The sequence below is a fragment of the Caretta caretta genome, chromosome 6, assembly GCF_965140235.1.
Source record: "Caretta caretta isolate rCarCar2 chromosome 6, rCarCar1.hap1, whole genome shotgun sequence".
NCBI classification, from domain to species: Eukaryota; Metazoa; Chordata; order Testudines; family Cheloniidae; genus Caretta; species Caretta caretta.
The window spans coordinates 139,881-152,707 of record NC_134211.1 but is presented as its reverse complement, the minus strand read 5'-3'; the positions used below and the strand labels follow the sequence as shown (position 1 = coordinate 152,707).

At 66.7% G+C, this 12,827-nt stretch overlaps 1 protein-coding gene across 3 annotated transcripts; it reads left to right on the top strand.

Annotated features, from left to right (window-relative positions):
* The first annotated feature begins 994 nt into the window (after nucleotides 1-994).
* Nucleotides 995-12,602, top strand: RABEP2 (rabaptin, RAB GTPase binding effector protein 2). Of its 3 annotated transcripts, XM_048855436.2 has the most exons (14): nucleotides 995-1,252; nucleotides 2,189-2,453; nucleotides 4,273-4,421; nucleotides 6,488-6,607; nucleotides 6,789-7,133; nucleotides 7,352-7,468; nucleotides 8,765-8,863; nucleotides 9,017-9,148; nucleotides 9,745-9,934; nucleotides 10,091-10,102; nucleotides 10,193-10,248; nucleotides 10,481-10,579; nucleotides 11,638-11,754; nucleotides 11,887-12,602. In XM_048855436.2, exons 1-14 carry the CDS (start codon nucleotides 1,010-1,012, stop codon nucleotides 11,986-11,988), a joined length of 2,046 nt encoding a protein of 681 aa, XP_048711393.2. In that variant the 5' UTR covers nucleotides 995-1,009; the 3' UTR covers nucleotides 11,989-12,602. The 3 variants fall into 3 exon arrangements, with proteins under 3 accessions (XP_048711393.2, XP_074985194.1, XP_074985195.1); XM_075129093.1 differs by lacking the exon at nucleotides 10,091-10,102; XM_075129094.1 differs by lacking the exon at nucleotides 11,638-11,754.
* The last annotated feature ends 225 nt before the right edge of the window (nucleotides 12,603-12,827 follow it).

The window sequence follows — 12,827 nt, the reverse complement described above, 5'->3', positions numbered from 1 at the left end:
ATGTGAGTCTCACTGTTTTGCATGAATACTGTGTGTGCCTCAGTTTCTCTGTGTACTGCACCAGTGCCTAGGTGGTGGGAATAAGGGTGTGTGACTTTTGCTGAGACCCTTGGGGCAGGTGAGGTGGCTCCAGCTGCCTGAACATAGGTGATGGACGGTGCCCTTCATAACCTGAGACCCAGGAGGGGGATGCAACCAGGTCACACTTTGCCCAGGAAGCGAGACAAAGACCAGAGGAGGGGCAATGGGGGTGTCAGAGGCCAGGCAGATGGAAGTCAGTCAGTCTCTGCTGGCTTGGGCCTCAGGGGGAGGGTCAGGACCCTGGCTCTGGGCTTCCTTCCCACTACAATGGACTTTACTGAATGTTCCTGATGTCTGTGCTAACAAGCTCTGTCCTATGCTGTGTTCCTGTCGACTAATAACCCGTCTGTGTCACACGCTGGCTCAGTGTCCCGATTGGCTGCAGAGTTGGAGTGCAGGGCTCTCTGGCTACCCCAGGGGTCCGGCCTGGGCAGACTCCCTGCGGGAAGCGCACTGTGTGGAAGAGGATGCTGAATGCTCTGAGGTCAGACCCAGGAAGCAGAAGCCATGTGGGCTTCTCGCCTTGGTGACTCCTGACTGGCTTCATTCGAAGTAGTTCCAGAGCACTGATCCAGTGACTCTGTACACAGTTGCCAGGGGGATGCAGTTGCCAAGGGCAGATGCCGGGGTGGTTACCAGAGAGATTTACAAAAAGAAAAGGGGTATGTGGTTGCTGGGGTTGGTAGCTAGGGAGAGGCAGTTGCCAGGGTGGTTGCCAGGGGAGATGCGGTTGCCAGGGTGGTAGCTAGGGAGAGGTGGTTGTTGGGGTGGTTGCCAGGGAGAGGAGATAGCCAGGGGTGGTCGCGGGGGGGTGCCATGGAGAGGGGGTTGCCAGGGAGAGGCCGTTGCAAGTGCTGGTTGCCAGGGGGCTGCGGTTGCCAGGTGGTTGCCAGGGCGAGGCTGTTGCCAGGACCGGTTGCCAGGGGCGATGCGGTTGCGGGGGGCGGGGTTGCCCGTAGGCCTGGGCTGGCGGCCCCGCAGACAGACCCCGCCCCGCCCCTTCGGGCCTCTCCGCTGCCTCCCGAGACCCCTCGGCCGGGCTCGGGCTTTCGGCTCCCTCCGGATCCGCTCGGCTCTTTCCGGAACCACCCGGCTGGCCCCGCCCCCCGCTGGCCCCGAACGCGGAAGTGCGGAGCCTGCGGCGGGGGGAGCCGCGAGCCGAGCATGGAGGGTGCGAGGCGGGGGGTGCCCCCGGGGGGAGGGGCTCAGGGTGCGGGGGGGGGGAGTGACCCCCGGGGGGGGGAGTGACCCCGGGGGGAGGGGCGCAGGGTGCGGAGGGGCTCTGGTGGGGGGGTGACCCCGGGGGGAGGGTCTCAGGGTACGGGGGGGGGTGACCCCGGGGGGAGGGGCGGAGGGGGAGTGACCCTGGGTGGAGGGGCTCAGGGTGCCCCCGGGGGGAGGGGCTCTGGTGGGGGAGTGCCCCCGGGGGGAGGGGCTCAGGGTGCGGGGGGGGGAGTGACCCCCGGGGGGAGGGGCTCTGGTGGGGGGGTGACCCCGGGGGGAGGGTCTCAGGGTACGGGGGGGGGAGTGACCCCGGGGGGAGGGGCGCAGGGTGCGGAGGGGCTCTGGTGGGGGGGTGACCCCGGGGGGAGGGTCTCAGGGTACGGGGGGGGAGTGACCCCGGGGGGAGGGGCGGAGGGGGAGTGACCCTGGGTGGAGGGGCTCAGGGTGCCCCCGGGGGGAGGGGCTCTGGTGGGGGAGTGCCCCCGGGGGGAGGGGCTCAGGGTACGGGGGGGGGAGTGACCCCGGGGGGAGGGGCGGAGGGGGGGTGACCCCGGGGGGAGGGGCGCAGGGTGCAGAGGTGAGGGGAGTGACCCTGGGTGGAGGGGCTCAGGGTGCCCCCGGGGGGAGGGGCTCAGGGTACGGGGGGGGGAGTGACCCTGGGGGGAGGGGCGGAGGGGGGGTGACCCCGGGGGGAGGGGCGCAGAGGTGAGGGGAGTGACCCCGGGGGGAGGGGCTCTGGTGGGGGGTGCCCCCGGGGGGAGGGGCTCAGGGTGCGGGGGGGGGGGGGAGTGACCCCTGAGGGAGGGGCTCTGGTGTCCCGGGTGGGGGGTTAGGGGGTGACCCCGGCAGGCTGGGTCTGTGACCCCCCCATCTCTGCCCCCAGAGCCGTGTGGGGCGGATGGGCTGGGGGGGGGGCCCCGCAGCCCTGCAGGAGCCCGGTCTGCCGGTGGCAGTGGTGGGCGCGGAGCCGGGCCCCGACCCCGGGGGAAGGATCCAGGCGCTGCGGGGGGAGCTGGCGGCCGCGCTGGCCGAGGTGGAGACGCTGCGAGCCGTGGCCACCGTGAGCGAGGGCACCAAGCAGGAGGCCGTGGCCACCGTGCGCCGCCACTGCCAGGAGGAGGTGGCCTCGCTGCAGGCCATCCTCAAAGGTGAGACCCCCCCCCCCGGCAACCCCCCCTGCTTCCCCCCCGCTGCCTCCCGTGCTTCCCCACTGCCCCATACACCCCCCGCTGCCCCCCCGTGCTTCCCCGCTGCCCCCCCGTGCTTCCCCGCTGCCCCATACACCCCCCGCTGCCCCCCCGTGCTTCCCCGCTGCCCCCCCGTGCTTCCCCGCTGCCCCATACACCCCCCGCTGCCCCCCCGTGCTTCCCCGCTGCCCCCCCGTGCTTCCCCGCTGCCCCCCCGTGCTTCCCCACTGCCCCATACACCTCCCGCTGCCCCCTGTGCTTCCCCATAGGCCCCATACACCCCCCACGCTACCCCACTTCCCCATAGCCCCCATACACACCGCCCCACGCAGCCCCCCCGTGCTTCCCCCCCACTGCCTCCCATGCTTCCCCACTGCCCCCTGTGCTTCCCCATAGCCCCCATACACACCGCCCCACGCAGCCCCCCGTGCTTCCCCACTGCCTCCCCGTGCTTCCCCACTGCCCCCATACACCCCCCGCTGCCCCACTTCCCCATAGCCCCCATACACACTGCCCCACGCAGCCCCCCGTGCTTCCCCATGGCCCCCCTGTGCTTCCCCACTGCCCCCATACACCCCCCACGCTACCCCACTTCCCCATAGCCCCCATAGACATCGCCCCGCCCAGCCCCCCCGTGTTTCCCCACGGCCTCCCCGTGCTTCCCCACTGCCCCCATACACCCCCCACGCTACCCCACTTCCCCATAGCCCCCATACACACCGCCCCACGCAGCCCCCCCGTGCTTCCCCCCCGCTGCCTCCCATGCTTCCCCATAGCCCCCATACACATCGCCCCACTCAGCCCCCCCTGCTTCCCCACTGCCCCCCGTGCTTCCCCACTGCCTCCATACACCCCCCGCTGTCCCCTGTGCTTCCCCACTGCCCCCATACACCCCCCACGCTACCCCACTTCCCCATAGCTCCCATACACACCGCCCCACGCAGCCCCCTATGCTACCCCACTGCCTCCATACAACCCCCTGCCAAGCCTACTGCCACTCCCCACACCCCGCCATACTCTTACAGCTGTCTTCAGATGCCCCCCGTCTCCGTACATCTACCATGGCCCCCAGCCACCTGGTACTGCCCCATATGCACCCCCGTGCGCCCGCCACAGCCCCATACGCACCCCTTTACGCCTGCTGCCATGGCTCCCAGCCACCTGCCACAGCCCCATACGTACCCTCATATGCCTGCCTCGGCCCCCAGCCACCTGGTACTGCCCCATACGCACCCCCGTAAGCCTCCCCCCCCCCCATGCCCTTCAAACTTCTACCACCATCCTCATATGCCCACTACCCCTTCCGCTGCCCCATACTCCTGCCGCCATCGGCCGCTGTATACACACCCCCGTATTCCTACTGCCTCCATACGCCTACCACGGCTCCCGTCTGCACCCCACATGCCTACCGCCATTCCACACGCCCTCCATACTCCTACCGCTGTGCCCAATCTGCCCACTTGCCCATCCCCCCACCTCCGTCCCCCACCTGCCACCAGCCCGATACAGACCCCCCATGCCCAGCCCCCTTACATCCCAGGATACCGCCCCACGCCCCGTCCTGTGTGCCCCACTTCCTCAGTGCCCGTCACTGGGGATGTATGTCAGATGAGCTGGATGCAAGCTGCCAATGTCCAGAGAAGCCAGACACCCCTCCACACTGCCCCTGTCTGTGAGTGTCTGTGCCAGGCTGGGCCTCTGCTCCCAGAGGTCCGGAGCGTTTGCTGGGTGGGACCCGGTGCTTCCTGTCGCCTCACTGTGCCCTCTGCTGCTTCCCCAGACACCATCAGCAGCTATGAGGCGCGCCTGGCGGCCCTGCAGCAGGAGCAGCATGGTGGCGGCTCATGGGGGGGCCGGGAGCTGAGCTGCCTGCAGCAACAGCGGGCACAGGGAAACCCCCTGGACTCGCTGGAGCGGCAGATGGAGAAGGTGAGGCAGTGGAGGATGGGCCCCTGGGGGTGAGGAGAGGGGCTGGGCCCTTGAGGGGTGTTGGGGACCCCAGGTTGATCTTCCGGCCCAGGAGAACTCTGAGGTGGTGCTAAGGGTGAGGGGTGGGTGGGTCCCTGGCTCAGGAGGACTCTGAGTGGCTGTGGGAGAAGGGTGGGGGACGCTGGGGGCTGGAGAAGGTAGATATGGGGTGCTTGGGTTGGGGGGCTGTGGGGTCCCTGGCTCTTTCCCTGCTCCCCAGACTAAGCAAGACTCTGAGTGGGTGCAGGGTGGGGGGCACTGATGGGTGGGGCTGCATGGGGAACACAGAGCGGGTAGGTGGAGGGCCCTGTGGGTTCAGGGGTAGGGCCTGAGGGGGTTGGGGCTGTAGTTGGAGGTCTGGGGGGGTCCTTGGCACATGTTGTCCCTGCCCGTGATCTTTTTTGTGAGTGGTAATTAGCTGTTATCACTCAGGAAAGAGATCTTGGCATCACTGTGGCTAGGTCTCTGAAATCATCCACTCCATGGGCAGCGGCCGCCACAAAAGCAAACAGAATGCTGGGCACCAGTAGGAAAAGGTTAGATAAGAAGACGGAAAATATCATATCTCCTCTCTATAAGACCATGGTACGCCCACATCTCGAATACTGCCTGCAGATGTGGTTGCCCCATCTCAAAACAGGTCCATTAGAAATGGAAAAAGTACAGAGAAGGGCAACGACAGTGATGAGGGGATGGAACAGCTTCTGCTTGAGGAGAGATGACAAAGACTGGGGCTGTTCAGCTTGGGAGAGATGACTGAGGGGGCACATGACACAAGAACCAGGGGTCACCAAATACCATTAGTCGGCAGCAGGTTCAGGTCAAACAGAAGGAGTTTCTTCACACAGCGCAGTCAGCCTGGGGACCTCCTTGCCAGGGGATATCATGAAGGCCAAAAAGTATAACTGGGTTCAAAAAAGGGTTATAGCAGAACCTCAGAGTTATGAAGCCCTTGGAAATGGACGTTGGTCGTCACTCTGAACCAAATGTTGTGGTGGTTCTTTCAAAAGTTTACAGCTGAAGCTTGACTGAACACAGTTTTGGTGCTTTACTGTGCAGAGGAAAAGCGCTGCTTTAACCAGCTTAATTTAAATGAAAGAAACACAGAAAGTTTCCTTACCTGGTCAGATCTTTGTTTAAACTTTCCCTATATGTTTAGTAGTGCACATTTAACACACCACTGTCCTGGATTTGCTTGTTTTGGTCTCTGCTGCCTGATGGTGTACTTCCAGCCCCAAAGGAGGGGTGTGGTTAGTTCGTAACTCCGTGGTTCCACTGTAACTCAGTTCCTGGAGGGTCGGTCCATCAATGGCTATTAGCCAGGATGGGCAGGGATGCAGCCCCCTGCTCCAGGTACTCCTAAACCTCTGACTGCCAGGAGCTGGGACTGAACAACAGGGGATGGACACTCGATAATTGCCCTGCTCTGTTCATTCCCTCTGGGGCACCTGGCACTGTCCACTGTCGACAGACAGGAGACTGGTCTAGATGGACCTTTAGTCTGACCCAGTCGGGCCGTTCCTATGTTCTTATGCCTCAGGACTACGAGTGCCTGTGGGTGAAGGGCGGGGGGTGCTGGGCATTGGGGGATGGAGAGGGGGTGATTGGGTGCTATGGGGCGGGGGATGTCGGGGGACGGGGCTGTGGTGCGGGTGCTGAGGGGCCGGGGGTGCTGGTGGCAGGGGATGTTGGGGGGCAGGGGCTGTGGTTGGGGAGCAGGGGATGTTGGGGGGCAGGGGCTGTGGTTGGGGAGCAGGGCATGCTGGGGGCAGGGGCTGTGGTTGGGGGGCGGGTGCTGTGGGGCTGGGGGTGCTGGTGGCAGGGGATGTTGGGGGGCAGGGGCTGTGGTTGGGGGGCAGGGGCTGTGGTGCGAGTGCTGGGGGCGGGGGTTGTGTTTGGGGGGCAGGGCATGCTGGGGGCAGGGGCTGTGGTTGAGGAGCAGGGGCTGTGGTGCGGGTGCTGTGGGGCAGGGGATGTTGGGGAGCAGGGGATGCTGGGGGTCCCTGGCTCAGTCTCTCCCCACTCAGGCGCAGGAGGATTCGGAGCAGCTGCGCAGCATTGTCCTGCCCATGGAGGAGGAGATCGCCCAGCTCAAGAGCAAACTCTCCCGGGCCGAGGGGCTGATCCAGGGGCTGCGGGGGCCTGAGGTGAGACCCGGAGGGGGGGAACCGTGTGGGGGGAGTGGGGTAGTGGGTGCTGGGGGGCGGAGAGCCAGGCCATGCAGGAATGTGTTTGGGGGGAGGGAAGGGGTGCCCAATGTGGATGGACTTGGGCCGTTCTGACTGTGTGGGGGGGGCTCGCTCTGCCCTGTGACTCCTTCCCCCCCAGGGCTCACTCTGCTGCTCATCGGAGTCCCTGCTGTCTGATGCGGAGGATCCCAGCCGGGTGCCCCCTGCCCACCCTGGGGGAGAGGGGGATGAAGGCTCTGGACCGGAGGGTGAAGAGGAGCTGGGAGGTGGCATGGCCTTCGCCCGCGGCTGCGACAGCATCTCCATTGTCTCCATCGCCAGCTCCAGCGCTGGCTCCCCCCGGCCCCGGCGCCGGCCCAACCAAGAGCATGAGGACACAGCCTCCCTGCTGTCCACCGGCACCCTGGTGCCTGAGAGCATCTACCTGCCGCCCCCTGGCTTCCAGCTGGTGCCTGATGGGGAGTGGACGCACCTGCAGCAGGAGGTGAGACTGGAGGGGGAAGCTGTGGGCAGGGTGGGGGGCCGGGAGGTGGGAGTGGGCTGGGGGGGTGACAGATGTGTGGGGAACAGGGAGGAGGGCAGCTGGGGATGTGGGGAGCGGAGATCCTGGGAGGGATGGGAGGATGCTGTGCAGGGTTGCTAGAGCTGGGGTGCGGGGGATGTGGCTGGGACAGGGTGACCTGTGACCTCGGCCCCTCCCAGGCCAGGCGGCACCAGGAGTCCTGGCAGCAGCTGAGCGAGCAGCTGGAGGCGGTGATGCAGGAGAAGCTGCGACTGCAGGAGGCGTTAACTCGGAGCAGCGAGGATTGTGCCAAGCAGGTACCATGGGCAGCTCCCCCTCCCCCAGCGCTGCCGGTGCCCCGCAGCCCCCTGCTAGCCCGGCCTGGGCTTCCCCTGCTGCCCCTCCAGCGCTGCCGGTGCCCCGCAGCCCCCTGCTAGCCCAGCCTGGGCTCTCCCCGCTGCCCCTCCAGCTCTGCCGGTGCCCCGCAGCCCCCTGCTAGCCCGGCCCTGGGCTCCTCCTCCCCCAGCGCTGCCGGTGCCCCGCAGCCCCCTGCTAGCCCGGCCCTGGGCTCCTCCTCCCCCAGCGCTGCCGGTGCCCCGCAGCCCCCTGCTAGCCCGGCCCTGGGCTCCTCCTCCCCCAGCGCTGCTGGTGCCCCGCAGCCCCCTGCTAGCCCGGCCCTGGGCTCCCCCTTCTGCTCCCAGCGCTGCCGGTGCCCCGCAGCCCCCTGCTAGCCCGGCCCTGGGCTCCCCCTCCTCCAGCTCTGCTGGTGCCCCGCAGCCCTTGCTAGCCCAGCCCTGGGCTTCCCCTGCTGCCCCTCCAGCTCTGCTGGTGCCCCGCAGCCCCCTGCTAGCCCGGCCCTGGGCTTCCCCTGCTGCCCCTCCAGCTCTGCCGGTGCCCCGCAGCCCCCTGCTAGCCCAGCCTGGGCTCTCCCCGCTGCCCCTCCAGCTCTGCCGGTGCCCCGCAGCCCCCTGCTAGCCCGGCCCTGGGCTTCCCCTCCTCCAGCTCTGCCGGTGCCCCGCAGCCCTTGCTAGCCCAGCCTGGGCTCTCCCCGCTGCCCCTCCAGCTCTGCCGGTGCCCCGCAGCCTCCTGCTAGCCCGGCCCTGGGCTCCCCCTCCTCCAGCTCTGCCGGTGCCCCGCAGCCCTTGCTAGCCCAGCCTGGGCTCTCCCCGCTGCCCCTCCAGCTCTGCCGGTGCCCCGCAGCCTCCTGCTAGCCCGGCGCTGGGCTCCCCCTTCTGCCCCCAGTGCTGCCGGGGCCCCGCAGCCCCCTGCTAGCCCGGCCCTGGGCTCCCCCTCCTCCAGCTCTGCTGGTGCCCCGCAGCCCTTGCTAGCCCGGCCCTGGGCTCCCCCTTCTGCCCCCAGCACTGCCGGTGCCCCGCAGCCCCCTGCTAGCCCGGCCCTGGGCTTCCCCTGCTGCCCACATCTCTGCCGGTGCCCCGCAGCCCCCTGCTAGCCTGGCCCTGGGCTCCCCCCCTCTGTCAGTGCCCCTTATTTCCAACCCGCAGCCCCCTGCTAGCCCAGCCCTTCCCCCAGCTCTGCCAGTGCCCTGAGGGCTGACATGCAGCCCCTCTCCCTGTGGCCAGGTTGCTTCGTGCTGATGGCTGAGTCTCTCCCAGGTGCTGGTGCTGCTGGATCAGATCCAGAACTCGGAGCAGCTGCTGCAGAACCTACAGGCGACCGTGTCCCAGACCCAGCACCGGACCCAGGAGCAGATTGTGAGCAGGGGTGTGCCCGGCAGGGTGGGGAAGACTAGGTGCAGAGGGTGGGTGGGGGGAATGGAGGGTGGGTGGCTGGGGGGCTGGGATCCATGGTGGGGGTCACTGGTGAGGGGGATCCAATCCCTCTGCTCACCCCACCCCCTCCTCCAGGCTGACCTGGCATCATCTCACAAGCGACTCAGCTACGAGGTGCAGCGGCTGAACGAGGAGAACGAGGGGCTGCGGGGCTCCCGGCCCACCCTGACCCCTGCTGAGGAGCCACCACTGCCGAGCTCCGTGCAGGTACCGCAGGGGCTGAGACCAGACATCCAGGGGGTTGGGGGTCTGTAGGTCATCTCCCTGACCCTCCCCGGGGGTGTGTGTGGGGCGGGGCAGGGGGTGCACTCCCATGCAAACCTCCAGTCCCTACCAGGACCTGTAGGCGTTGGTGGAGGGTGGGGATATCGAGGTGTGGGTCTCACCCCCAGTCCCCCAGGTGCTGAAGGTGCAGGGTGGGGATATTGCAGTGTGGGTCTCACCCCCAGCCAGCCCCCCAGGAGCTGTAGGTGCAGGGGGGGATGTCGAGGTATGGATCTCACCCCCCCTCCCCCCTGGAGCTGTAGGTGCTGGCATTGGGGGTACCGACGTACGGCTCTCCCCCATCGCCCCCAGGAGCTGTAGGTGCAGGGGGGGATATCGAGGTATGGATCTCACCCCCAGCCAGCCCCCCAGGAGCTGTAGGGGCAGGGGGGGATATCGAGGTATGGATCTCACCCCCCCTCCCCCCGGAGCTGTAGGTGCTGGCATTGGGGGTACCGACGTACGGCTCTCCCCCATCGCCCCCAGGAGCTGTAGGTGCTGGCTTTGGGGTACAGCTCTCCCCCCCCATCTCTCCCCAGGAACTGCAGGCACTGGTGCGCCGGCTGCACGAGGAGGCTGGGACCCTGCGCCGAGCTAGTGAGCACCATAGCGAGCGGCTGCGCATTGAGATTGTCACGCTGCGTGAGCGACTGGACGAGGAGGAGGCCGCCCGGGCCCGGCTGCAGGGGGTTCTGGAGGCCCAGCTGGGGGCCCAGCGCGAGGAGAGCCGTAAGGGGGTGGCTGGGGGCATGGGGACAATGGTGGGGGAGGGGAAAGGGGTCGGGCTGGGGGTGTCATGGCAGGTAAAGCACCCCCCCTCGCTGTAACACTGTCTCTCTTCTCCCCCCCGGCCCCCTCCCGTGGCTCCATCGCTCCCACCTGCAGAGGTCATGGAGGGTAAGTGGGGACTAGGGGAGGGGGGTGGGTGTGTCGGTCGCTCACCCCCACCCCTCATGGTGACCCCCTGCCCCATCTGTGTCTCCCCAGCCTCCCTGTGCAGCCTCCGGTCAGAGATGGAGAGGCTACAGCAGCAGCTGGGGCAGGTGAGGGGGCTGGTGATATGGGGGGAGGGTCCTTGGGAATGGGGAGGGGCCTGTTCTGTGCCCCCTAGAGGTGTGTGTCTGGTGGGGAGGTCTATGCTGAACTCTTCCCACACAAGCAGGACATGCCGTGGGGGGCGGGACACTGATTTCCCCCCCCCAACCGCTGCCCAGGCACAGCACTGGGGGCAGAGGGGATGGTGGGGTCACGCTGGTTTCCCCTTCCCCCCTGAAGGCAGAGCAGCGGGCACAGGGGCTGGAGCAGGACATGCAGCGGCTTCAGGGGGACCTGACCCAGCGTGACCGGCAGGGCCAGGCCTGGGAACAGGAAAAGGTGAGTGAGCCGAGCCAGCCCCTCCCCTGCACAGCACCCCTCACCCCCACTGGGGCAGGCTGCCTGTTCAGACACCCTTGGTGCCCCCACACGGGTCTCTGGGGGTTTGGGGCACTGGCTGTTAGGCAGTGCCGTGGGGGGCGCCCCTCATCTGTCCTGGACTCACTACGCCATACGTACCTACCAGGACAGGTCTGGGCATGTTGCCTGGGAGCCAGCTTATCCTCTGGCTCTGCGCCCGTTCACTGAGAGCCCCAGCGGTTGGCTCCCACGTGTCCCCCTCCCGGGCAGGCCTGGGACCTTCCTGTTCAGTAGCCCCTGCCCTGCCTTCCAGCCCCCCTGCTCCGCAGCGCTTCCCCAGGCCAGGAGCTAGCTGGTCCTGGTTCACAACCAGCACCACATCTAGCCGCCTGCGACTGCCCTGCCCCAATGGGCCAGGAACCCCGCTTACAGCAGGTTGGCTGCCGGTGTGAGATCGAAGGGGCATCGAATGACACCTTAATCCCGCTGCCAGTGCACCTGGGGGGATGAATCCTTCCGCCCCCAGGACAAAGGGGCGTGTGTGTAAACTGAGCCCCACACCTGGTTCAGAAAAGTGTTACATTTCCCACGTTGCTCCTTCCACCCTACACCTCCCCTGAGTGCTCTGCAACCACCCCAGTGGGGCATGTAAGGCAGGGACCAACCAGCTGTAGCTGGTCCCAAGGCCCTCATGCTCTCTCTTTCCCAGGCTGGGCTGGAGTGGGGGTGCAGAGGAGTCAGGGGAGGGGGCTGGTCCCAGGACTGTGACAGTCTCTCCCCGAGGCCGGGATGTGTGCGGGGGGTGTTGCAGAGGAATGGGGAGAGGTGGGAGGGGGCTGGTCCCAGGACTGTGACAGTCTCTCCCCGAGGCCGGGATGTGTTCGGGGGGTGTTGCAGAGGAATGGGGAGAGGTGGGAGGGCTGGTCCCCGAGCTGTGACAGTCTCTCCCCGAGGCCGGGATGTGTGCGGGGGGTGTTGCAGAGGAATGGGGAGAGGTGGGAGGGCTGGTCCCCGAGCTGTGACAGTCTCTCCCCCAGGCCAGGCTGGAGGCAGCACTGTCCGAGCAGCGGGGGAAGCTGCAGCGGTTGCAGGCAGAGCTGGACACCAGTGAGCAGGTGCAGAGAGACTTTGTCCGCCTCTCGCAGACTCTGCAGGTACCGGCTGGGGGGTGTCTTGGAGCAGGTGCTGTCTGTCATGGGGGAGCTGTGCCCTGTCGGGGGTGAAGGGGGGTGTCTCCGCGGCCCAGGATCTCGAGCTGTCTCTCTCACTCTCCTCTCATCCCTCAGGTGCAGCTGGAACGGATCCGCCAGGCCCCCTCGCTGGAGCAGGTGCGCAGCATTGTGGACGGGACACGGCTGAAGGATGTAACGGAGCTCAAGGAGCCCTGAGACGCTGGGACAGCAAGAGGCCCTCCCCTGGGTGGGGGGGCATGGATGCCACCCACCCTTCCCCTGGGCAGGCACAGACTCCAACCCCTTCCCTTCCCCACTAGGGGGGCCTTGGACACTGCCCATGCCCCAGGCCAGGCTCTGAGTGGCCATCCTCTACTAACCCCCCTCCCCAACCACCTGTGGGGGATTAGGGCCATCAGCCTGGGGAGACGGGTCCCAGCCTCTCTCTGCCCCCCTCCCCGCCCCAGCTCAGGGATGGTGCCCCCCACCTGCACACTAACCAAAAATGCAGCTGCTGTTCACCCCCCACAAGAGCAAGGCCTATGGGGCAGGGAGTCATGGTGTGGCCCCCAGCTCTGGCTCACACCACAGGAGACAGCATGTTACTGACAGTTACTAACACTGAGGACTGGGGCTGGGGGAGGCCAGCTCCAGCTCAGTGTCCATCCTCCATTTCCCCCCTTCCCCCAGCTTCCTCCTCCCACAATGGGTGGGAAGGGGCAGGGCCAAGCAGGGCCCGTTGGCTCCCCTGCCACTAACAATCCACCAGCCTGCCTTTGTGTGGAGGGCCCACAGGGGGCAGGGTTAATAAAGGTGACTTTGTGACCATACTCTCTGAGCGACCTGCATCCATCTGTCTGTTTTAACGTTAAAGTGGTCCACTTTCTCCAAGTCAGTTGCCCGGGGCAATGGGAGGCCTCAGTGGGACAATGGCATGAGACTGACCGAGGCAGCGCAGGCGAAGATGTAGGGCCTGGAACCCCATGCCCCCACCTGCGCATTTGCCAGCCTAACCTGTGCTAAAATCACTAGTCCCACCCTGTAAAATGACGCTG